At 46.9% G+C, this 25,793-nt stretch overlaps 2 protein-coding genes across 52 annotated transcripts in view; both read left to right on the top strand.

The window, feature by feature from the left end:
- CXXC1 (CXXC finger protein 1) lies at positions 578-6,210 on the top strand. Of its 2 annotated transcripts, XM_003121437.4 has the most exons (15): positions 578-813; positions 1,612-1,730; positions 1,835-1,935; positions 2,247-2,482; positions 2,574-2,768; positions 3,157-3,183; positions 3,260-3,505; positions 3,674-3,781; positions 3,914-4,098; positions 4,404-4,611; positions 4,691-4,801; positions 4,930-4,979; positions 5,122-5,218; positions 5,532-5,684; positions 5,767-6,210. In XM_003121437.4, exons 1-15 carry the CDS (start codon positions 811-813, stop codon positions 5,911-5,913), a joined length of 1,986 nt encoding a protein of 661 aa, XP_003121485.1. In that variant the 5' UTR covers positions 578-810; the 3' UTR covers positions 5,914-6,210. The 2 variants fall into 2 exon arrangements, with proteins under 2 accessions (XP_003121485.1, XP_005654484.1); XM_005654427.3 differs by lacking the exon at positions 3,157-3,183 and having other exon boundaries at positions 607-813.
- The window catches only part of MBD1 (methyl-CpG binding domain protein 1), a 69,155-nt gene continuing 66,717 nt past the window's right edge, over positions 23,356-25,793 (top strand). For 30 of the 50 annotated variants that reach the window (XR_002344364.1, XR_002344380.1, XR_002344367.1 and 27 more), the window contains exons 1-2: positions 23,382-23,534; positions 24,810-24,944. Coding sequence is in view for 30 of the 50 variants with exons in the window: in XM_021093128.1 (XP_020948787.1) it covers positions 24,835-24,944 (110 nt within the window). In the remaining 20 variants the exon portion in view is untranslated. Of the gene's footprint in view, positions 23,535-24,809; positions 24,945-25,793 lie in introns of all 50 variants that reach the window. The other 20 variants (XR_002344345.1, XM_021093147.1, XM_021093216.1 and 17 more) reach the window with 10 other exon arrangements.

Below are 25,793 nucleotides of genomic sequence, written 5' to 3'. Positions count from 1 at the left end.
GTTTGACTGTTCTAGTTCACATAAAGTTCAGGACAAATCAGGTATAAGCCCGGCTGGCTTCATTAGTCCCCAATATGCGAAATTTTCTTCCATCAGAGGTGATATGGGAGGCGTAACAACAGGACTGATTTCCTTCCCAAAGCAAAGCACAGCATGCCTGGAGCCCATTATTAAAATACATGTGGAAGGGAAAAATGACTGAATAAGAGCGTCTCAATCGGGTAACGTTGCCAAAGCTGCCCCTTCGCCTGCGAACATCTAGACAGTACCAGCTGCTGGCATCGTAATCGACCGCCAAGATGGCGGCGCCCTCTCAGAAGCCGTTTAGGACGCTGCCATGTGTTGCCTATGAACGGAGGGACTCTGCCACCTTACGGAATCGGATTTCAAGATGACGGCGTCTGCTTGGAAATCGCTCAGTAGGCGCGACCATATTGCCTAAACGTCTGGGCCGTACAAACAGTCCTGTACGGACAGGACCCGCAGACAAGGTGGCGGCGCCCTCGGTAGAGCGAAATATAGGCGTGGCCATGTTGCTTGCGAACTTATGGACGCGGCCACCGTACGGTCTCAGTAGTCAAGATGGCGGCGCCTGAGAGACAGTCCGGGCTTTTAGGCGTGCTACTTGCTTGTTTGTCGCGGAGCGGACGCACTGGGCCTGCGCAATAGGAGTACCTTGCTTGGGAGGCGCGTCTAAAAGCGGAAGTGCTTGTGGGCGCCTTTGCAACGGCCGCGGACGCCGCCGAGCGGTCTGTGTAGGTTCGCGGGTCTCTGGCGGGGTTTGTGAGGGGCTTCGCCAGGAGCGGAGAAATGGTGAGTGCGAGGTCCCAGGATGGGTCGGCGGTCGAGGTCAGTGGGGTTGGAAGCGGCGGGTTCCATGGGCAAACGCATAGGGGGTCTTTGGTGAACCGTAAGAAGAGTCTCTGGGCAGAATGGAGGGGGCCCGTGGTAAGCCTTAACAGGAGTCTGTGGGTAGAATGATGGGGGGCTGATGGTCAGATTTTTTATTTATGCGTAAGCCACATGGGAGTTCTGTGATGAGGGTCCGTAATGGAAGTTTAGGGGGGATCCGTGGTGGTAGTTCCTTGGGGGTCCGGATGGGGGATTCTTTGTGCGGAGTGATGATAAGCTTGCGAAGAGTTGTCTTGGGCAGTCTGGAGTGAGCAGTGTGAGTCCGTGTGGAGGGACCCAGGGGGCGGGGCTGTCTCCGAGGTTAATAACCGGGCATCTGAGGGGAACCCAGGTGGGAAGGCTGAGGAATAAATCATATGGTGTCTGTGAGACCCTGTGGTGGGGATTTGTGGGGAGCCATGTCGGAGGGCAAAATATGGTGAGTGGTAGGTTGTTTGTAACTAGCCGTCAAGAGTGGGAGAGTGGAGTAATGGGCTATCAGTGGGATGAGTGATTGGAAGTCTGGGGCAGAGTAGTGGGTGTCAGAAGTGAGTCATGGGGGTGATCTGTGGGGACTATGGTGGAGAGGTTGATGAGGAGCCATGATGAGACTATTGGCAGAGTGTTGGGGTCTGTGGTGAACCTTGATGGAACTGTACTGGAGGGATGAGGTGCCATGATGGGGGTTCTCTAAGAAGCCATGGTGGGGATATCCCACAGGAGGGGGATGCTTCAGACCCAGAACCTCCAGATGCTGGGGAGGACAGCAAGTCAGAGAATGGGGAGAATGCGCCCATCTACTGCATCTGCCGCAAACCAGACATCAACTGCTTCATGATGTGAGCTGGGGGAGAGGTGGGCAGGATTGACACCTGGCCAGGTTGCGGGGAGGCCGATGGGGCAGGACCCCTCACATCTCCATCACTCACCCTGTTTTCTGCAGCGGGTGTGACAACTGCAATGAGTGGTTTCATGGGGACTGCATCCGGATCACTGAGAAGATGGCCAAGGCCATCCGGGAGTGGTATTGTCGCGAGTGCCGAGGTGAGGGAGTGGAATGGACAGGGCAGGCAAGTGGGGCTTCGAGGGAGGAGGAGGAGCCTTTATGGGAAGGTGAGTCCTGGGGAGCGGTGATATGTGTCTGGGGACAGAGTGATTATTGGTTGTGCTGAGCTGGAACGGAGGCTTCATTGTGAGCTGTGATAGAAAGTCCCACTGGCAGGGGCAGCTCTTCTGGGGGTATGAAGACAGAGCAGGTGGGTGGGACAGAAGAGGAGAGAAGGGGAAGAAAGACTTCTGGGACCATCCATATCTCCCAGTGCCAACACATGCTGGCTGTATCCTCTGTCCCACAGAGAAGGATCCCAAGCTGGAGATCCGCTATCGGCACAAGAAGTCACGGGAGCGGGACAGTAACGAGCGAGATGGCAGTGAGCCCCGGGACGAGGGTGGAGGGCGCAAGAGGCCTGTCCCGGAAGCGGACCTGCAGCGCCGGGCAGGGACGGGGACAGGGGTTGGGGCCATGCTTGCCCGGGGCTCCGCCTCGCCCCACAAATCCTCTCCACAGCCCCTGGTGGCCCCACCCAGCCAGGTGAGTGGCTTTGATGTCTGGAATAGGTGAGGGGATCCTATCTCAGGCCCTGCTCTGGTTCCTAATTTCTGTTCTGGGCACCTCGTCCTAGCATCACCAGCAGCAGCAGCAGCAGCAGCAACAACAGCAGATCAAACGGTCAGCCCGCATGTGTGGCGAGTGTGAGGCCTGCCGGCGCACTGAGGACTGTGGCCACTGTGACTTCTGCCGAGACATGAAAAAGTTCGGGGGTCCCAACAAGATCCGGCAGAAGTGCCGGCTGCGTCAGTGCCAGCTTCGGGCCCGGGTGAGCATGGGCAGGGCTGGGCAGGGTCTGGGGGGGCCATTGTCTTCAGAAAGAGATGATTAAGGCTAGGGCGGGTGGGCTGGGTGGGGTGGGGCATAATTGTATACAGATAGCTGGGGAGGAGCCCGGCCTGTCCTGATGAATGGGGTGCAACCAGGTGTGCTGGGCTAGCAGGGGAGCCCCCAACCTCAGCTGGGCAGGGTAGGACCAGATGTTTCCAGGTGGTCAAGCATGTCAAGGCAGGTGGGGCAGGGCTGAGCATGTCCTAGTGATGGGGGGGCAGGTGTGTTTAGGGAGTTGGTGGGGTCAAGCACTTGTGGAAAGGGTAAGGGCAGGGCCACCCTCCATCCACCTGGGGCTGACCTGGGCCTTCCTCCTGCCGGCACAGGAATCGTACAAGTACTTCCCTTCCTCGGTGAGTCCAGCCCCCCAGGGCGGGCGGGGCATGCGGGCAGGGCGGTCAGGGCCAGTCCTGAGATTCTGCCCCGCAGCTCTCGCCAGTGACGCCCTCAGAGTCCCTGCCAAGGCCTCGCCGGCCACTGCCCACCCAGCAGCAGCCACAGCCATCGCAGAAGCTGGGGCGCATCCGTGAGGACGAGGGGGCAGTGGCATCTTCGGCAGTCAAGGAGCCACCAGAGGCTACGGCTACGCCCGAGCCGCTCTCGGACGAGGATCTCCCACTGGACCCTGACCTGTACCAGGACTTCTGTGCAGGGGCCTTTGATGACCATGGCCTGGTGAGCAGGCAGAGCGTCCCATGGTGGAAGGGTAGAGGTTACAGAAGCAGAGAATGTCCATAATGAGGAGAGAGGAGGCAGAGGGTATGGAAAGCTGATTTGGGGACCGAGTGGGTGGTGGGGAAGTTAGGAGTGGAGCAGGCGAATCAGTGCCTGCCTCACTTGCAGCCCTGGATGAGTGACACGGAGGAGTCCCCATTCCTGGACCCCGCGCTTCGGAAGAGGGCCGTGAAAGTGAAGCATGTGAAGCGTCGGGAGAAAAAGTCTGACAAGAAGGTGATGGAGGCAATGGAATTGGGGTGGGGAGGGAGGCCGAGAACCAGGAAGCGGGGTGGGTGGGGGTGTAGGGGGAGACAGGACCTGGGGTTGACTTCAGCTCTGCCCTGACCCGACCAGTCTTCTCCACAGAAAGAAGAAAGATACAAGCGGCATCGGCAGAAGCAGAAGCACAAGGACAAATGGAAACACCCTGAGCGCGCTGATGCCAAGGACCCAGCATCGCTACCGCAGTGCCTGGGGCCTGGCTGTGTGCGCCCTGCCCAGCCCGGCTCCAAGTATTGCTCAGACGACTGTGGCATGAAGCTGGCAGCCAAGTGAGTCATTCCTGGAGGGCTTAGGGGGTCAGCGAGCACAGAGTAGGGCATGACCAGAGCCCCCTTTATGCCGACCAGTCAGTCACCTCACCTGGCCACCTGCCACCATTCAGTCAACCAGGCACCCACCTGTCCATCCAGTGACTTACCCATCCATCCATTTGCTCATCCACCCAGCTATCTCCCATTCAGTCACCCATTTACTTGTCCCTTCCCCATTGCATCACCCACCCATTGGGTGTCCACTTCCTCACCTTGTCGCTGGCCTTCTCCCCTGCCTGCACCGATGCTCTGCCTCCCTGCAGCCGCATCTATGAGATCCTCCCCCAGCGCATCCAGCAGTGGCAGCAGAGCCCCTGCATAGCTGAGGAGCATGGCAAGAAGCTGCTTGAGCGCATTCGCCGGGAGCAGCAGAGCGCCCGCACCCGCCTTCAGGAGATGGAGCGCCGATTCCATGAGCTTGAGGCCATTATCCTGCGTGCCAAGCAGCAGGCTGTGCGTGAAGATGAGGAGGTAAGCAAGCACGGGCACAGCAGCTCGGGGCCTGGTACCAGGTCCTGCCTGGCCTCACCGTCCCTTCTCCCCGGTGCAGAGCAATGAGGGTGACAGTGATGACACAGACCTGCAGATCTTCTGCGTCTCTTGCGGGCACCCCATCAACCCACGAGTTGCCTTGCGCCACATGGAGCGCTGCTATGCCAAGGTCAGGGTGTCGGCCTGAGGGGGCGGACGGTGTGGGGACAGCATTGGGTCCCTGGGGACAGATGTGCCGTCTCGCAGGGGCACACGGCATACATCCACAGTTCCCTCCGTTTGTGCTCACCCCTCCAGTATGAGAGCCAGACGTCCTTTGGGTCCATGTACCCCACACGCATCGAGGGGTAAGTGTGGGCGCTGCTGGAGGGTGGGGCTTGGAGCAGGGGGTGTTAGGGCTGGGGTCAGAAGTGGAACGTTGTGGGGCTTGGGCAAGGAGGTTGTGCCCCCTCTGCTCCCACAATTCCCTTCTCTGCTCCACACCACCAGGGCCACCCGCCTCTTCTGTGACGTCTATAATCCTCAAAGCAAGACGTACTGTAAGCGGCTCCAAGTGCTGTGCCCTGAGCACTCACGGGACCCCAAAGTAAGGGTTTCTCTCAACTCTCCCATCTGCTTCTTCCTCCCTCCCTCCCTGCCCCATAGTCACCCCTTCCTCGCCCTCCTTCCTTCCCTGTAGCCTGCCTCCCCACTCACAGCTCCCTGTCCTCTTCACCCTCATTCCTCTCCTCTGCCTGTTGCATCACCTCCTATTCCTCCCTTTATCCTGCCTCTTCATCCTTGTCCTCCCCTTTGCATTCCTTCCCACCTTCCCCCGAACTCACCACTCCCTCTTCCTCCTCCCTGACCACTCCCCACTCCTGCCTCCTTCCCACCTCCCCACCCCCATCTCCCCGCAGGTGCCAGCTGATGAGGTATGTGGTTGTCCCCTGGTTCGGGACGTCTTTGAGCTCACAGGTGACTTCTGCCGCCTGCCCAAGCGCCAGTGCAACCGCCACTACTGCTGGGAGAAGCTGCGGCGGGCCGAGGTGGACCTGGAGCGCGTGCGTGTGGTAGGTTCTGATGCTGGTTGTGGCCAGGGTCAGGCAGAGGTCACCAGAGCCCCTTCTCACGGCTCCTTCTGCTCCCCGGCAGTGGTATAAGCTAGACGAGCTGTTTGAGCAGGAACGTAATGTACGCACAGCGATGACCAACCGAGCAGGCTTGCTGGCCCTGATGCTACACCAAACCATCCAGCATGACCCGCTCACAACCGACCTGCGCTCCAGTGCCGACCGCTGAGCCCCAGTGGCCCAGATGTCCTCTTTCCCTGCACTCCTGGCGGGAAGGGCCCTGGATCCTCGTTTGTCTGTTCTGCCATTCATGTTTCTCCGGTGGCCCCTGAGTTTCTCCTGGTGCACATCCACCGTCTGACTGCCTGTTTGCCCTCACCACAGGGCCTCGGAATTTTCTCACGTTCTTGTGTATCCCTCTGTTTCTCCATTCTCTGTGCCTGGGAGGGACTGTGGAGTCTGCTCACCCTGGCCTCCCCCAATTCTGGTTTTGTTAATAAAATTTTGATGAACCAAGAAAGTCAACTACTGATGGTCTCCAAGCTTTATTTAGTTGCAGCTGCGTTCCCACGCCCCTGGAGTAGAGTGGCACACTGGGACTCAGGAGGGGCTGCAGTACAGGTATAGGCTGTAAGTATCTGGTTGCCACCCACTCCGGTCTGCAGGCCCCCCTTGGGCCGTGGGGATATGACCTGCTGAGGGAGAGCCCAATGACCTGTATTCTCAGCCTGTCATTGTGGGACAATGTGTATACAGTTGGCGCTCATAACATGTATGATTGATTTATCATTCCTGTGTAAACAGGAATGTTCTTTTGTTTGTTTTGTTTTGTTTTGTTTTTAGGGCTGCACTAACGGCTTATGGAAGTTCCGAGGCTAGGGGTCTAATCGAGCTGCAGCTGCCAACCTACACCACAACCACAGCAACCTGATCCTTAACCCACTGAGGCGGGGCCAGGGATTGCACCCGCCTCCTCATGGATACTAGTCAGGTTTATTAATCACTGAGCCACAGGGGGATCCCCCAGGAATATTCTTGTTTACTCCAATTAATATTTTCCAGACTAGGAGACCCCATCGTGGCACAAAGGAAACAAATCTGACTGGGAACCATGAGGTTGCAGGTTCGATCCCTGGCCTCGCTCAGCAGATCAAGGATCCATCATTGCTGTGAGCTGTGGTGTAGGTTGCAGATGTGGCTCGGATCCAGCATTGCTGTGGCTGTGGCGTATGCTGGCGCCTGTAGCTTTGATTCGACCCCTAGCCTGGGAACCTCCACGTGCTGCGGATGCAGCCCTGAAAAGCAAAAAAAAAAAAAAAAAAAATTTCCATCCTAGAGTTGTATTAAGTGATGGACACAAGGTCCATGTCTTTCCCCACAAACCCCTCTTTTGGGATGTGTAAACATCAGGAGCCACTGAGTTTGTGCTCAGAACCCTAGCCCGCCCTCTTGTTGGGTCCAGTAGATCCACAGCGCTCCCTTTCCAGGATGGACCTGCCTTCATGGGTTGTAGGGACCCGCCCTTCTGTTTACCTGCAGCGCAGCACTGTCCCCTCCCCAGCCCCTGCAGAAAGAGGTGTGGCCATTGTGGGGACTGACTTGTCTCTGCACCTCTAGGAACTATTCAGCAGGGAAGAGAGTTATGTTTAAGGCAGGACATGGAAACAAATAGGAAATATTCCCTGCTTCTATTAGGTCCTCCTTAACAGGCAGCGTGCATCTGCATTATACATTAACCAGACCTCCTCAAAGGCAGGAATGTCTGCTCAACCATAAAGATCACTGTCTTTTTTTCTCCCTTCTCTTTACGCCAGCACTGGAACTCCTTAGACGGTAACATTCGTGATCCTTTCCTAATTTTGTAAGGGGTCATGGTGACCTGCTTCTGCTGCCTAAGTGCAGGTCTGGACTATGTATCTTTGGTGAACTTAATGTAAGATGTCAGTGTGTTATTTTAGTATATATATTTTTTTGTCTCAAAAATGTATATTAACTGTGCCTTCAACTTACTAACAGGCAAAATAGTCCTCAGAATTTTCCGAAAGAATGTTTCTGGGGTTATAATCCTCGAATTGGCTCAAATAAAACTATTTCTCCTTTACACTGACTATTGATTACTTTTTCTTCAACCTAAGTCTAATTCTGTTCAATGCCTTTTGTTTAAGTGGATATTGTTGAATACGAGGCAGAGGCCTGGAATTGTGAATGGTTTTTTGTTTGTTTGCGATCTGAGCCTCAATTGCGGCAACACAGGATCCTAAACTCACTATGCCAGGCTGTGGATCGAACCTGTGTCCCAGAGCTCCAGGGACACTGCCAATCCCGTTGTACCACGCAGGAACTCCAACAGTCACTTTAATAGGAGCGGCTGACACAGGTATATGCTGACAGGGAAAGATCTTACAGGTTTACATTTTATAGGTCAGATTGACTTGTTACACAATCATTGGACATGTGCTTTTAGCAAGAGAATTAAAGCAAGTAGTGATACATACACTACTGGGTAGGAAAAAGTAATATCTATAATAAAAATAATGATCATTTGTAAAACAGTGAAAAAAAGACCTAGTCCTGAAGGGAGCCATCTAAACAGGTCCTTAAAAGGGTTTGTTTTTCTTTCTTTCTTTTTTTGTTTTACTTTTTAGAACCACACTCGAGGCATATGGAAGTTCCCAGACTAGGGGTCAAATTGGAGCTACAGCTGCCCACCTACACCACAGCCAAAGCAACTCCAGATCTAAGCCACGTCTGCGATCTACAGCACAGCTCACAGCAATGCAGGATCCCCGACCCACTGTGAGAGGACAGTGATCGAACCCACATCCTCATGGATACCAGTCAGTTTTCTGCTACGCCACAAGGAGAACTCCTTTCTCTCTTTTTTTCTCTCTTTTTTTTTCTTTCTTTCTTTCTTTCTTTCTTTCTTTCTTTCTTTCTTTCTTTCTTTCTGTCTCTCTCTCTCTTTCGTTTTTTTTTTTCTTTCTTTTTCCTTTTATGGCCTCACTTGTGGCCTATGGAAGTTCCAAGGCTAGGGGTCTAATTGGAGCTACAGCTCCCAGCCTACACAGCCATGGCAGTGCTGGATCTGAGCCCCATCTGTGACCCATGCCGCAGCTTGCCACAATGCTGGATTCTTAACCCATGGAGCGAGGCCAGGATTGAATCCACATCTTCACGGACACTGTGTCAGGCTCTTAATCCACTGAGCCACAATGGGAAGTCCAAGAGTTCATTTTTCTTACATCTTATAACCATTTTACCTTTTGGAGAATTTTTTCTGGACACATCTGTACTTCTCCAGAGGTATTGATATAAGTGCAACAAGTAGCATGAGCAATAGCACAAACAAATCCTTGTTTAGCTAGTAGAAAATCCAGGATAACTATTATCCAATACTGCTGGGGCTAAGGAATTTAGGGTTATCTGCTGTACTACAGTGCTTTTTGTAGACTTTTTGACTCTTTGACCAACAGTGGCTGATAGATTTATGAGCACATCTCTGTTTGCATATACTCTAGGAATCAAGATTACCAAACCACTCTGTCACCAGGTATCTTGGTATCCTGATAACATGGATCTCTTGATTTTATAATGGTGAGAGAAAGGAGGTCCATTCGTCTTTTTTATATAGACAATGGGATAACATAACATTCCAATAAGCGTAAACCTTCTACCTGCCAGCTCTCAAGATATCTATGTGCTCATTCTGGGAAGGCGGGTCAATTCCAGTACCACATTTGAAGACAAAACCTGAGAGTGTGACTGCCCAGAGAGCTCTGCTTCATAGCCTCATCAAATGGAAGTTTTGCTAACATGGCATTAAATCACAGGTGCCTTCTCTTGCAGGCTTTTCAAGAGCCATCTGTATGGTATTTGACATAAGGAATTGCTGGCACCAGTTACTTGTGTTTTTCTCTTCAAGACATTTGTTAAGTAAGGGAGGGAGCAAAGGGGTCCTAGGGTATGTTGTGTTTATATGCTGGGGAATTTGATCCTACCAAGTTAAGCCAGAGGAAGGTCCATCCAGTAAGTGATAACATTAGGAACATTTGAAAAGTTAGTGACCAGAATTATGAAGGGTCTTGTTGTGACTGAGGAATTTGATGGCAAACCCAACTGTTGATTAAATTGCCCCCAGTAGCTATTCTATGTGGCAAATTTACTAAAGAATTTTCCTTCTAACCTAAATACTGGGTCAAAAGTGTAGCTGGAAGTAAAATAATAACTCTCAGTGTTGACAGAGAGATAGACAGTTGGTAAACAGTACAATCGAACTAGTAGGAGGGGTCTTACAGGCCTAGTCTAGACTTGGATTAGCCATCTGTTACTGTTGTCGACTTCTCGTTCTAGCTTGGCGATGTTTGTCTTAGTTGCAGCCAAGTGTTTCAGAAACCAGATCACAGTCCATTGAGGAGAAAAACCCATTTTAAAAATGTTAAACATGAACCCAGAAGTTCACTCCTTTGAGCCTTGCAGCACAGAGGTTAGTTAATAAAACCTGGGAGTTCCTATTGTGGTCCAGTGGGTTAAGAACCTGACTAGTATCCATGAGGATGCAGGTTCGATCCCTGGCCTTGCTCAGTGAATTAATGATCCACTGTTATGGTGAGCTGCAATGTAGGTTGCAGATATGGCTCAGATCCTGCATTGTTGAGGCTGTGGTGCAGGCCGGAGCTGCAACTCTGATTTTGACCCCTAGCCTGGACACTTCCATATGCCACATGTGCAGCCCTGAAAAGAAAAAAAAGTGATAATAATAATAATACCTGATATGACCCTTTCCAATGCAGCTGCAAAGAATCTTGTATTTGATGCCATTTCCAATTGTCGAAATCTCCAAGTTGCAATCCGAAATCCTTAAGGTCTTCATCTCCCTGGAGCTCACTGTGAAAGGAATTAGTTACCAGTTTTTTATTTTCTCTAAGTGCCTTAACAAATCCCTGATAAAAATGCAAGACAGCACCCTTAAGCAACGCTGATTCGTACATGCCTTCATCTGGGTGCGTAGGTCGTCCCTGGCTAGAGGTCAAATCAAACCTGCAGCTGCTGGCCTATGCCACAGCCACAGCAATGCCAGATCCTTAACCCACTGAGCGAGGCCAGGGATCAAACCCGTATCCTCACCAACACTATGTTGGGTTCTTTACCTGCTGAGCCGCAACAGGAACCCTGCTGAGCCGCAACGGGAACTCTGCAAGTACATCTTTATAATCCACTGTGGGAAAATGTTGCCAAAACTATTGTTTTCCTCAAAAAACTATCTTTCAGCTACCTGATTAGTTAAAGATGGTACATGCTGGAGTATACCATTGTGCTCTTTCAGGTACTATAGTTTTGTTTTTTTTTAATCGGTTCAAACCATATTTGTGTGATAGGGTCAAAAATTCTCCCCTTTTGTTGCCACCTCTATTTCTCTTCTTTAGTGGCAATTTCTTGAGCCTGTTGAAGGAAATTTTTTACTGGGTTAGCAGGGTGAAGTTTTAAATTTGTTTGGCTGCAGCATCAGGAAGTTTATCTCCTCAAGCTTCCTTAGTGTCAGATTTGGAATATCCTGGTGTTTTAACAATTGCCAAATGTTTTGGTAGTTGTATAGCACTTAATAACACTGCAACCTATTTACCACTCTTTATAGACTCTCCTGAAGAGGTTAAAAACCCTTGTTTTTAGAGCATTCCAAAGTTGTGTGCTCCTCCAAAGACAAAATGACTGCCAATGTATATATTTGCTATCTGGTCTTTAGCTAGTTGACAAGCTCACTTAAGGCAATTAATTCAGCTTGCCACATTGACTTTGTTTCCAGTAAATCAGAGGTTTCAATTAGGTCCACTGTGAATATTATTGTGTAATCCAGCTTGCTAATGTCCCTGTGTTCATTCTTTATGTAGCATCCTTCTGTAAACCAAATTAAGTCAGCATTATCGATAGGAATTTCTCATAAGTCGTACCTGGAGCAAGAAGATGATCTGTTAATATAATGCAGCCACAATTGTTTTCCTGTGGTGCTGGAAGCAAAGTAGCAGTGTTAAGATTATTGCATTGAACAAAAGTACTACTAGGTACATAAAGCAACAATACTTCGTAAGAAGCTAGTCAGCTTACAGAATAGTGCTGAGGGAGGTGAGAGTTTAGAAGAAACTCAACTGAGTGTGAGACATAAACAGTTAAAGGAGATCCTATTATTATTTCTTCAGTAGCCTTACACAAGAAAGACTTTGCTGGAGTTCCCATTGTGGCTCAGTGGTTAATGAACCCGACTAGTATCCATGAGGACTTGGATTTGATCCCTGGCCTCACTCAGTGGGTTAAGGATCCAGTGTTGCTGTGAGCTGTGATGTAGGTCACAGACACGGCTCAGATGCCGAGTGCTGTGGCAGTGGTGTAGGCCGGCAGCTACATCTCTGATTTGATCCCTAGCCTTGGAACCTCTATATGCTGCGGGTGCAGCCCTCAAAAGACAAAAAGAAAAAAAAGCCTTGCTGAAATAACCCTCATTCAAGGTGAAAGTCCTTTGGATACAAAGTCTGACTGCTAAACATAATATTCTATGGGTTGATAGTGATCACCACGTTTTTGAGTAATATACCTAAAGCAATTCTTTATCTTCAAGCACAAAGGGAAAAAAATGGCAAGTTATAATTAGTGTGACCCAGAGCCAGTGTCTGAATTAAGATGGATTTTAAGGTGTTTATGGCCTCTTTTCCTTTCGCATTCATTCAGTCAGATCAGGCTGGTCACACCTAAGTAATGCATTTGAAGGATGAGCAATAAGTGAAAAATTAGGTACCTAATTCCTACAATATCTAGTCAGACCCCCAAATCCCCTTGATTTTTTGTTTGTAGAAGTGAGAAAGCTAATACTCCTTTCAATTTTTTTTTTGGGAATCAATCAAGAGTCCTTCCTAGATATTAGACAGTCCAAATGTTTTACAACAAAAGAGCAAGATTGGACTTTATCATTGGACAATTTGTATCCCTTGGAATCTCGTTGCTGTAACAGATGGAAGGTGTCTTTTTGAGAATCTAATTCAGTTCTAGAACATGAAAGCAAATCATCTACATACTGAATTAAAGTAAAGCCACCAGGGAAGTTGACACCAGCTAAATCAGCTTTAAGAATTTGGGAAAAGTAAGTGGGGCTTTCACTATAGTCCCATCACTTGGTCATGCAGGTGTATTGATGATTTTTGCACACGAAGGCAAAAAGGTATTGACTGTCCTCTACCAGAATACTAAGGAAGGCACTGCATTAATCAAGTCCTGAAGCATAGCAGCAATCAGCTGGAATGGCTGAGAGCAGAGTGTGCAGATTTGGGACCACAGGATATCGTGTGAATCATAATATTATTTACAGATCTCAGCTCTTTAACTCCAACCTTTCCCATTTACCTTTTCTCAGGAGTAAGATAGGTATGCTACAAGGACTAGTACAGGAAATGATAAGTCCCTCAAGACACTTGTGAATAATAGATCTTATTTCATTTAATTTTTTTTTTTTAAGAGCCCTACCCCCAGCATATGGAGGTTCCTAGGCTAGGGGTCGAATCGGAGCTACAGCTGCTGGCCTACACCACAGACACAGCAACGAAGGATCCGAGCAAGCTGTGTTTACAACCTACACAACAGCTCACGGCAACGCCAGATCCTTAACCCACTGAGCAAGGCCAGAGGTCCATCCTGCAACATCATTGTTCCTAATTGTATTTGTTTCCACTGTGCCCCGGCAGGAACTCCCCATTTAATGCTTCTGGTTTAAGTGATATTGTCAAATATTAGATAGAGGCTTGGAGTTGTCAACTATCACCTTAATAGGAGAAGCCAGTTTAATTTTCCCAATATTTGAAGAGGAAGATGACAATAATTTTTTAGGCTCTTGCTAGAACAGGTCATTAATTTTTTCTTGGTCTGTTTGAACTACTGATTTCATAACCACCTATTTTTCAGTAATTAGATTTTGATCAGCATTAAATTTTCTAAATCTAGAAGTATCTTACCTTTTTATGAAAAGGGAGTATGAGCAGCGCAGGCTTCTAAAGGGTCTCTTCCTTATCGAATGAATCAGGACACATTTTACTAGGAGAAATACAAGTCTCCCTGTGATAGTTCCTAATTGAAAAGTTATCAACTCTGATTTAAAATTTTGCATAAGTAAATTAGAAAGCCCTACCATTCAGATTTACTGTTTTCCCTGAGTAGAAGGTGATGTATAAATGCAGGGTAAAGAACAGAGATTGTAGCCCCAGTATCTAAAAGAGCCTTTGAAGTTTTCTCTCTGATTGATATTCCAATTTCCCCTAACTTATTCTTGCCAAGGAGGGGAAATATCCTCTTATAATCCCGGGAGCACCCTGATCCCTTTTTAGTTTTGTCATGTTCCAAATCCTGTTTAAATTTATGGCACTCTCACTTGAAGCGACCAGGACTTTTGCAATAAAAACAAATGCAGTTATTTTGATTTTGGCCAGAGTTAGAAAAAGGTGATTTAATAGGACCACTAAGTTGTTGTAGTTGTCCATTAATACTTTAGTGACTCCTTTTCTTTCTTTGGAAGGTCTGAGAAGGTTTCTGCAATAATGACAAGCACATTAGCATATATTTTGGCTCAGTCATGTCTTTTAATTAGCTTTGCTATTGTTTAATCTAATCCTTTTCAGAATTCCCTTGTGGCACAGCAGGTTAAGGAACCAGCCTTGTCACTGCAGCAGCTCAGGTTGCTGCTTTGACCCAGGTTCAGTTCCTGGCCCAGGAAATTCCACACACCTTGGGTGTGGCCCCCCCAAAAGGTAAATAATCCTTTTTAAAGATTGAATCTAGAATTTGATCATTTTGATGATTTTGAAAACTTTCAAGAGCTGTTTTCTGGAGTGCTGTTTGAAGGTTTTCTCAAACCTCTCAAAATGATCAAAAATAGTTTCTCCAGACTTTTGATTATATTGGTGGACCATTGTGGAATCTATTTTCTCAGGTAAAATTTGGGGGATTGCTTGGTACAAGTTATTAGCAAGTTCTCTACACCTCTGGAGATGTGTCTGCTAGTGCTTCTGAAAATCTTCCATAAGTACCTTCCATTCTGCCATTTGTAGTCTTTCCTTGGCTTTACATATGGACACCAGCAAACACACAAGCTATAACAAATCTGAGTATCCTGGCTCTTGTGTCCTAACAGATTGAATCCTCTAGCAAACCCTAAAAGATCTTGTAAAGGGTCTGGGAAATCTTTAGTTAAATTTTTAAGTTCATCCATGTTGCTGCAAGTGGCACTATTTATGAAATAATGCCATTTTCAGGAACATGGATGGAACTAGAGACTCTCATACTGAGTGAAGTCAGAAAGATAAAGACAAATACCATATGATATCACTTATATCTGGTATCTAATATACAGCACAAATGAACTTTTCCACAGAAAAGAAAATCATGGCCTTGGAGAATAGTCTTGTGGTTGCTGGGGTGGCAGGAGCCCGGGGAGGGGCGGGGGAGGTGGGAAGGGAGTGGGATGGATTGGGAGCTTGGGGTTAACGGATGCAAACTATTGTTTTTGGAATGGATTAACAATGAGATCCTACTGTGTAGCGCTGAGAACTATGTCTAGTTACTAACGATGGAGCATGATAATGGGAGAAAAAAGTATGTATACAGGTATGTGTAACTGGGTCCCCATGCTGTACAGTGGGAAAAAAATTGTGTTGGTGATATAACAATAAAAAATTTAAGTTCAGTTGTAGTCCAGGGAGTATGCATTACTGTAGGCTCATCTCTTCCTGTAGGTCACTATTTAAAGGGAGCTGCAATGACTTTAGTGCTCTCAGCATTTATCCCCTGGGGTTTAGTTAATTTCTCCTTTGGAGGTGGAGGAGGAGGTCAAGCAGACAAGTTGAGGTATGGAGGTTCAGAAAGGAGAGGATATAAAGGTGTCAAAGGAGGATAAGGAGGGGAAGGAGGAGGAGGAAAGAATAGGTTACCTTCTGACCTTTTCTCCAATTTAGCAAAAGTTTCTAATAATTTTCAATTAGTTTCATGCCAAGATGACATTATATCATTACCATGCTTCAAAGCTGCTAAGTACCAATTGAAATATGCTTCCCAGCCTGTCTATATAATTTTATTACTGGCTTTTTCCAGTGGTGCACACAAGCAAACTATTTTGGTAAGATGAATGTTCCCCACTTTGGCCACTTAAGAGTTATCTTTAATTAGATCATCCAATTTACCAAGCTCTTGCAAGTTTCAGCTCCATACATATTGTACACAAAGCCAGCCAGAGTTCCATGGATGGCTGCCCCCCTGGGAGCTGGTTGGCTTTAGAAGCACAATTTACTATTTCTTTTTTGTTTTGTTTTTTATTATAGTCACAGTTTCTAAGGGCAGTGCAGTCGGCCAGAAGCTTAGCACCTCAAGGAGTCACCCTTGAGTCAGTTCAGATCTTTTGTGTCTCAGTTTCTTTCCTGTCAGCTGTCTAAAGCCACCAATAGTGGCTTGGACCACTGAATGACCAATTCCTTCTCCTTTTTTGCTGTTTTTTTTTTTTTTTTTTTTTTTTTTTTTTAATAGGGCCGCACCTGCAACATATGGAAGTTCCCAGGCCAGGGGTTGAATCAGAGCTACAGCTGCTGGCCTATGTCACAGCCACAGCCACACGGGATCTGAGCCACATCTTTGACCTACACCAAAGCTCACCACATTGTTGGATCCTTAACCCACTGAGCAAGGCCAGTGATTGAACCCACATCCTCATGGATCCTGATAGGGTTCGTTAACTGCTGAGCCACGAAGGTAATTCTTGACCAATTCATTCATAAATGCATCCCCAGTTGAATTGTAAATTACCTAGAGTGTTATAAGGGTGTTTCTTATATGATAGCTACTCATTATAAAGATGAATCCTCAGACACTTATGCTAGGTTCTCAGTCACCGGAGAAGGTCTTATGGCTGGAAGGAGGGAAAGTCCCTTTTCTTCAGAGCCGAATAGTCCCTCATTTCACTGTTAAACAGTTTGTTCAAGCCATCTATACACAATCTTTCCAACTTGAGCCAAATTAAAAAGTCCAGCCAACCAAGTTCACTCCAAAGTTCCTTCTTGACTTTCTCTGCTAAAGAACTTCTAAGTCATCACCTAGGAAGTTTCCCCTTGGTTCCTTTCACCTGAAAATGTACTGGTACCCCTTAAGGTTATAAGTCTTAAGATTTTGACAGACATCATGCAGATATCAGGAGACCTCACCAAAGCAAGTGAGGAATACAAAAAACTAGTGGGGCTCAAAGGGCCAGGGCTGGTACCAAGTGCTGGTTTGGGATAGACTCCAGATGTCCTCTGGTGGGTGTCTTTTTTTTTTTTTTTTTTTTCACTTTTGGCTGCCCTGTGATATATGGAGTTACCAGGCTAGGGATCAGATCCAAGTTGCAGTCACCATCTAAGCTGCAGCTGCAGCAATGCCAGATCTTCAATCCACTGCACCTGGCTGGGGAGAGAACTTGCAACCTAGTGCTAAGACACTGCTGATCCCGTTGCACCACAGCAGGAACTCCTGGGTGTCTCTTATACCCTATTAACTACACCAAGCAAGTGTAGACAAAAAATGGATCAATAGCGATCTAAAGGAGAAATAGAGAATTTTAGCTGAGCCAATCTGAGGATTATAAGCCAGAGACAGTCTTTCAGAAAATGCTAAAGATTGTTCCACCTGTTAGAAGTTGAAGGCATAGTTTTATACATTTTTAAGACAAAGGATTGTATATAAAATGAAAACTGACTGGAGTTCTCTGATGGCTCAATGGGTTAAGGACCCAGCATTGTTACTGCTGTGGCTCTGGTTACAGTGGTGATGAGGATTCAATCCCTGACCCAGGAACTTCTGCATGCCACAGGTGTGACAAAAAAGAAAAATGATACATTGACATTTTATGTAAAGTTCACCAAATTTTTTCACTGCACTCAGAAAATATGTGCTCTGTTTATTATCGTGATTATTGTGGGTATTATTATCCTTTTTCTGGCAATCAAGCTACTCATGGTATGTATCCCTGTTTGCTTTAATTTCACTGCTAAAAGTACAAGTACATTGTGGCTCAGCAGTATGGAACCCAACTAGTATCCATGAGGATGTGGGTTCAATCCCTGGCCCCTCTCAGTGGGTTAAGGATCCAGTATTGCCATGATCTGCAGTGTAGTTTGCAGACATGTCTTGGATCTGGCATTGCTGTGGCTGTGGCATAGGTTGGCAGCTGCAGCTCCTATGGAACCCCTAACCTGGGAAATTTCATATGCCACAGGTGTGGCCCTAAAATAATAATAAAAAAAAGTACTGTACAATGACTTTGTAATAAGTTAATATGACTGATAAAATATAAGCCTATAAAATGTTTCCCTGTTAGCATATATCTCTGAGTTGGTCACTATGTTCAATTAATTAATTTCTCCTTTAGTTTGCTTAATTCTGAAATTTTTATGATAAGGAAAGCAGTGTTGCAAAACCAATTGTGTTTTGACATTTTAACTGCTTGGTAAAGAACCTATACTATAGTCCAGTGTAACTGTTGTTTTTCTTACTTAGATGAGTCCTCTAATATAACATCTATATGAATCACACGAAAAATTGAATTTTTGCATTAAGAGATTCCCTTCTTAGTCTATTTCTCTGTACATGGGTCAGCTCTGGGGGCTCATACCTTAAATCTCTTCCTATGACTTTATTATTTTTGTTGGTTATATTTATTATGTTCTGTAATATTTATAAAAGTAATAATCTATTGTGTCTTTGGTGCATATCCAAACCTGCAATTAAAATAATGACTTGAAATTATTGATCATATTTATAATTCTATATAAAGTCCTGAACATGAACAAAGTGCATAGGAGGGTAATTGGACAATAATTGGCATGAGTTCTATTGAACAGCCTGAGATTGACAATGAGTCCTTGCCTTGTATTTTACTGGTACTAAACCCCTGAATGATGGAAAGAAGTGGGCTAATGGGACCTGCTATTGAGGGATAGGATGGATCCAGGACAGGGAAGCAACCACCCTGGTGTTGAGGGACCAAGCAGTTGCTCACCTAATACTTTCTATTGAAAGATTAATGATCAAAAGGGGAGAATGATGGAATAAAATTTATGTTTTTTTCTTTGTTTTGTTTGTTTTTTACTTTTTTTTTTTGTCTTTTTGTCTTTTTCAGGCGGCACCAGTGGCATATGGAAGTTCCCAGGCTAGGGGTCTAATCATATCTGTAGCTGCCGGCCTATGCCAGAGCCACAGCAACACCAGATCTGAGCTGCGTCTGTGACATACACAATAGCTCATGGCAATGCCAGATCCTTAACCCACTGAGTGAGGCCAGGGATTGAACCCACAACCTCAAGTTTCCTAGTTGGATTCATTTCCGATGCAACAGGATGGGAACCCCTTAAATTTATGTTTTGAGGCAGGCCAAGAAAATTTAAGCATAATGTACTCTGTGCTTATACTGGTCCCTCCCTAATGGGCAATGTCTATCTGCATTACACATTAACAAAACCTCCTCAATGGAAGGAATGTCTGCTCAAACATGAAGATCATTTTTCCTTCTTCTGTTGCCAGCAATGTAACTTTTTAGAAGATTAGTTTTTCTTTTCCTAATCCTGTAAGTGATAATAATGACCTACCAATCTTGGTGCATTCATAGTTGCATTCTGCACAGCTGAAAAGAGTTTAAAGTGGCCAAAGTTAAAGATAAAATCATAATACTAAGGGAAAAGCATGTTGACACAATTGAAACTGGGGCTTTTCCTCTCCCTGAGGGTCTCATGACCATTATTCCTCATCGTTGGAGAGCACTGAACTGCTGAGCTCTGCAGAAGGCAAACTTGGTGTATGTGCAAAAGCACAATAAGCCAAGGAATGCTCATGGTGGCAAAGCCAGATAAGCACTTCTGCTGACATAGAGTTCTAAAGTACAAGGTCTCCTGCTAAGATAAGATAAGGAACTTATATGATCACTTTGTTGTTCTGTAAGCATCTGCATTATGTCCTAGATGTATGCACCAGTGACTTTGTTGCTAGTAGTTTTCTTTTCTTTTCTTTGTCCCTTTTTGTCTTTTTATCCTTTCTAGGGTTGCACTGGCAGCTTATGGAGGTTCCCAGGGCAGGCATCTAATCGGAGCTACAGCTGCTGGCCTATGCCAGAGCCACAGCCATGCCAGATCCAAGCCGTGTCTCCAACCTACACCAGAGCCCATGGGAACGCCAGATCCTTAACCCACTGAGTGAGGTCAGGGATCAAACCTGCAACCCCATGGTTCCTAGTCAGATTCGTTAACCACTGATACATGACAGGAACTCAAGCTAGTAGTTTTCTTTAATCTCACAAGGAGGTAACTTTGAAACTGCCTGTGCCTGTTTCTGTCCACTAACCTAAATACATCATCTTCTCTAATAAAAGTCATGTGGGCTAAAGCCTAGGGGCCTTTGTTATACAGAATGGAATGCTTCCTGGTCCCCCACTTTCTAACTGTAAAAGAGTCTCATGTGTTTTGTTATACTGCACCATTCCTCTTTCAGGATCTCCCATTGCCCTGCTGCACAGGATGCAGCACCTCATGGCCTGTTAACCATCTGTGTCAGCAAACAAACAAAACACCATTCTTTTAGTTTTCATATAAGATATATGGGTATATACATGCATATATACAAGGGTAAAAGTTAATAGGGAATTTATCTGGCTTGGCCATATTCCCTGTGAGTAGGCTAAAGCTCAGGTACACAGAAAGTCACGGGGTTAGGACTGCAGGCCTAAGATTGACCTGAAAAAATGGAATCAATGTGGTTTAGCCACACATTCTACCCCTGACACCTATATGGCCCACAAAATCTTATCTGCCATTCTTCCTTGAATATCCTAGGGCCAGATATTGGGAGGTAGCCTGAATGCCTATTCTGCAACAGCAATATAAAGAACAGCAAACACAATAAATCCCTGCTAAGACAATGGAGACTGCCTAACACAGCCATGCCCCATTTGCCTGGTAAGGAGTTTCTCTTTACTTACTGCTTTGATTAGAATGTCCAGCAACACTATGGCATTTTGGGTGTGTCATCATACTCATGCATCAGTTGAAAGTGTCCCAAAAACTTGGCTAGATCTTCCTATGTGGCCATCCTAGGATTTCCCCCACTGACAACACAGTCTCTTTACCCATGCCTGTTTCATTTTTTGGTCTTCTGGCTGGCTCACCAATTGTTCAAATGCGGAGATATTGAACATCTTCCAAAATGAGGAGATATTTTGAGGCTGAAAAAAAAAAAAAAACAGCAGGCAACTCCATAAAGTACACTTATGAACTTTATTGTGGGTAACTTATATACAGGTAAGGTTGGTGAGATTTTGACCCAGAATCATTCATAGCTGTACTACACACTGCTGGAAAAGGTATAGAATTTAAAAGTGTCAAACCTAAAGATAGACTCTGATTACTGTTACCAGGCCAGGTTCATTTGCCCGATATGTAGCAAGCCAAATGCTGAGATGATGAGGTTTGTAGCAGAGAAAAGTTTTATTCATGAGGCAGTCAAGAAAGAAGATGAATCTCAAATGCACCTCCTAAAGATAGGATTTGGGAATATCTATGGTATAAAGAGGTGGGATGGTCTGAGACATGGGAAAGGTGATGGGAAGTAAGAAAAGTGAGGTAATCAGCGGTCTGTACAAGTGTAGTTGCGCTTCATGGCTTTTCATAGGACATGTGTTCAGAAAATGGCAGTGTTACTATGTTCTGAGGGTGGAGTTTTTGGCCTTCTACTGTTACAAGATTGTCCATCTGACACTCAGGCCAATTGGATAGTCTGTGGTTTCAACTGGTCTGAAAAAGGGAACCTAATTTCCTGAAAAACAACATAAGCAAACATTATTACAGTGACCCTTATGTCTGGAAACTAGGGGGAATTTAGTTTAAAATCAGCTAACATGAGTTCCCATTGTGGCTCAGCAGGTTAAGACTAGTATCCATGAGGATGTGGGTTCAATCCCTGGTCTTGCTCAGTGGGTCAAGGATCCAGCATTGCCATGAGCTGTGACCTAGTGTTGCTGTGGCTGTGACCTAGGCCAGTAGCTGCAGCTCCCTTCCACCCCTAGCCTGGGAAATTCCGTATGTCATTGGTGCGACCACAAAAAAAAAAAAAAAAAAAAAAATCTGCTAACAGCATGGAACTAAAAGCAAGCAAGGCAGGTTAGATTTGGTGGGCCTACTCAAGTTAGCTTTCAGTTTCCCTACGAAAGGAGAAGAACGTTCATGCTCAGAACTGAGTTTTTTTCCTCCCCTCAGGGGTCTTATGAGCATTATTACTCACAGATCATTAACCATCTGCGTCAGCAACACGTGGTCTCCCAATTTTCATATCAGATGAAGGCAAGTGTAGAAGTTGGTCAGGAAACTTCTGTGGCTCTGGTACATTCCTTGTGAGTAGGCTAGAGCTCAGTCATGCAGAAAGGGGAGGGGTTAGGACTGTGAGTTTGCAATGGAGCTGAAAAAACGGAGTCAATGTGGTTCAGCCACAGTACCTTCGCTTTATGTAAGGTGCTGGTCATTCTGATTTTTTTCTTTTTTTGGTCTTTTTGCCCTAGAAAGGGCTGCTCCCGTGACATATGGAGGTTCCCAGGCTAGGGGTCGAATCAGAGCTGTAGCTGCTGGCCTACGCCACAGCCAGAAAAACGCCGGATCCTTAACCTACTGAGCAAGGCCAGGGATCGAACCCACAACCTCATGGTTTCTAGTCAGATTCGTTAACCACTGCGCCATGACGGAAACTCCTGGTCATTCTGATTTTTCATCCTTTGTCTCAAATATATATGTGTATATATACATAAACGGTGTATTCGGGAGTTCCCATGCAGTGGTTAACGAATCCGACTAGGAACCATGAGATTGCAGGTTCGATCCCTGGCCTTGCTTAGTGGGTTAAGGATCCCGCGTAGCTGTGATCTGTGGTGTAGGTTGCAGACGAGGCTCGGATCCCGCATTGCTGTGGCTCTGGCATAGGCCAGCGGCTACAGCTCCGAATCCACCCCTAGCCTAGGAACCTCCATATCCCACAGAAGCGGCCCAAGAAAAATGGCAAAAAGACCAAAAACAAACAAACAAAAAAAAGCCGGTGTCTTCGACTTCTAATAGGCGTAATAGGTCTCGGAGTTTTCTGATAGACTATCTCCTGGTTTATAATTCTCAGCTTGGCTCAAATAAAATTTTCTATTTCTCCTTTAGATCGACTATTGATTATTTTTTCCTTGACAGGAGGAACTTGAGAGCACAAACGCGACAGAGGCAACAGGTGGGAGAAGAGAGCTCCGGCTCAATCCCGGCCTTCTTCTCCGCTCCCTCCCATTACTCCAGTTGGAGGCCGCCAGCAAAACAGACGGCAAGACCAACCCCAGTCTTCCTTGTCCTCTTGGGCTGGGACTGGAGAGAGCAAGCGAAAACGAGTCGTGCAAAGTAGGGCAAAGCAGGTGCGCATGCCTAGCAGGTCTCGAAAGAGGCGGGAGCTGGGGATAGATGCCAATACGCAAGCGCAGCAGGTCCCCTTAAAATAGGCGCGCGCTGCGCTAGGACTCAACACGCAGGCGCAGAGGCATCCCATAGAAGGGCCAGCGCCAGAGGGCATTAGCGCGCAGGCGTCCCGCCAGGGGGGGCGGAGCCCGAGATGTGGGCAGCGGATTTCCGGTTCCTGGAGCAACGAACGGTCGCGGCGGCGACAGCTACCGCTTCGGAGGAAGCGGCTGTGGAGAAGGAAGAAGGGAAGCTGGACGGGGCGGGAGTCAAAACCGGGACCCTCGTCATGGGTCCGCGAACCTAGAGCGGCGGAAGGTACCGGCCGGGAGCCGAGCTGGTGAGACAGTGGTGGGGGTGGAAATGAAGATCGCTCAGGCGGGGAATGGGGAAGAATTGAGGCTCAGAACGCTGATCGAGAGCAATGAAGGGCCCTCAGGCCGATGTGTAGGAGGAATGGCGGCGTCGGAATATTGAAAGGGAGTAATGGGGAGATTTAGGCGGAGGACGGGGAGGAATGGGGCTCAGAAGGCTGACAGGTGGAAGTGTCGGATCTTGGACGAGGACGGAGAGGAAAAGGGGAGGATCCGAACGCTGAGCGGGACATATCGGGGCCTCTCAGGTTAAGGAAAGAGAAATGGGGGTTTAGAACGCTGAAGGGGAGAAAAGAGGGATCTTCAGGCTAATAACGAGGGAAAATGGGGCTTTGGAATGCTGAAAGGGAGGGACGGGGTTCTCCTATAGAGGATGATGAGAGATAGGGGGTCAGAACACTGACAGTTAGGGATGGCATGATCTGGACCAAGAGGAAGAGGGGTGGGGAGTTCAGAATGCTGAAGGGAGAAATCAGGGTTTCTCAGGCTGATGAGAGGAATAGAGGATGAGGACGCTGAAGGGAACTTTTTAGCTTTGGAAGATGGAAATAGGGAGGTTTGGGGGCTTGGGAAGGACTTGAGTCTCAGAACACTGACAAAGGGAAAGTAAGGTGGGGAAGTCTTTCAGTTTGAGGAACAGAAGGAATGAAGGGTTATTCAGGTCAAAAATGTGGAGAATTTGGGGGACTCTCTGGCATAGGACACAGAAGAAATTGAGGCAATAACACCAAGGCAGCAGGATAAGAGGACAGCATAGAGGGAAGGAATGGGAAGGATAAAGGATTGCAAGAGAGAAATTAGTGACTCTTGGGTCAAGGAAGGGAATAAATGGGAGGTCAGGACACCGAGGTAGAGTACTGGGACTTTAGTCTGAGGAGGAGTCCTGTGGGGGCCTCTTGGACTGAGAATGGGAGGAATGAGGTCTCTCAGGCTGAGGATGGGGAGGGATGGGGATTAGGACCCTGAAAGTGAGGAATGCATTGAGGGTAGGGACCCTTGAGTTGAGGATGGGGCTACCAGATCAAGAAGGGGGATGAATGACACAAGCTGCTGGGCCCAGGACAGGAAAGAATGGAGTGGCGATGGGGGTTTTTCTCTTCCTTATATTGTCCAGTTGCTTGTGACAGGTCTTAGGTTTTAAACAAGCATTAATTGATGCCACCACACATTTGTGTGTCCTGGGGCACAGCATGTCCCTTCCTAGAGCCTCAGTTTCTCCCACTGCCCCCTCCATGTTGCAGGCCGCCGTTCCTTCCTGTGGCCCCCATGGCTGAGGACTGGCTGGACTGCCCGGCCCTGGGCCCTGGCTGGAAGCGCCGTGAGGTCTTTCGAAAGTCAGGTGCCACCTGCGGACGCTCAGACACCTATTACCAGAGGTACTGGGTGGGTTGTGGACAGAATCAGGGGTTAGAGCTGAGCCCGATTAGGCAGGGTAAAATCAGGGGGTGTGGTTAAATTTATGGGCAGGATTAAATTATGCATGTACAGTTGATCCTTATTATTTGCAGATTCCATATTTGCAAATTTGTTTACTCATTAAAATTTGTTTGTACCCCCAGAGTCATACTCACTGCTTTCATGGTCATTTGTGGATGTGCACAGAGCAGCAAAAAATAAGTTGCCTGATGCATGTGTTCCCAGCCGAGGTTGAATTAGGCTTTCTTCTTTTCAGCCCTTGTATTGTAAACAAGTATTCTTTTTGAGGTCTACTTAGCGTCTTGTTTTTTTTTTTTTTTTTTTTTTTTGCATTTTTTTTGTGGTTTTTAATGGTTATTTTTGCTGTTTATAGTTGTCCCCAAGTGTAGTGTTGATGTGCTGCCTAGTGTTCTAAGTGTAAGAAATCTGATGTGGTATAGGAGAAAATACATGTTAAATAAGCTTTGTTCAAGAATGAGTTGCAGTGCTGTTGGCAGTGAGTTCAATATTAATGAGTCAAAAAGGCAGTATACCTAGAAAAAGAAGAGGAAGTTTGCCAGTTAGTACATGAGACTGCTCTAGAAAGTGCTAAATTAACATCTATAGTATGTGATGAAGCTAAGGAAAAGGTGGGAGTTCTCTTGTGGATCAGCAGGTTAAGGATCCAGTGTTATCACTAGTGGCTTGGGTCACTGCTGTGGCACAGGTTTGATTTCTGGCCTGGGAACTTCCTCATGCCATGCATGTGGCCAAAAAAGGGGGGGGGAGAAGTGGATAAATGTATTGATCCATGAGATGATGACCAAAGT

This window comes from Sus scrofa, chromosome 1, assembly GCF_000003025.6.
Source record: "Sus scrofa isolate TJ Tabasco breed Duroc chromosome 1, Sscrofa11.1, whole genome shotgun sequence".
NCBI classification, from domain to species: Eukaryota; Metazoa; Chordata; class Mammalia; order Artiodactyla; family Suidae; genus Sus; species Sus scrofa.
The sequence above is the reverse complement of the archived record's forward strand: the minus strand, read 5'-3'. Positions and strand labels throughout refer to the sequence as shown.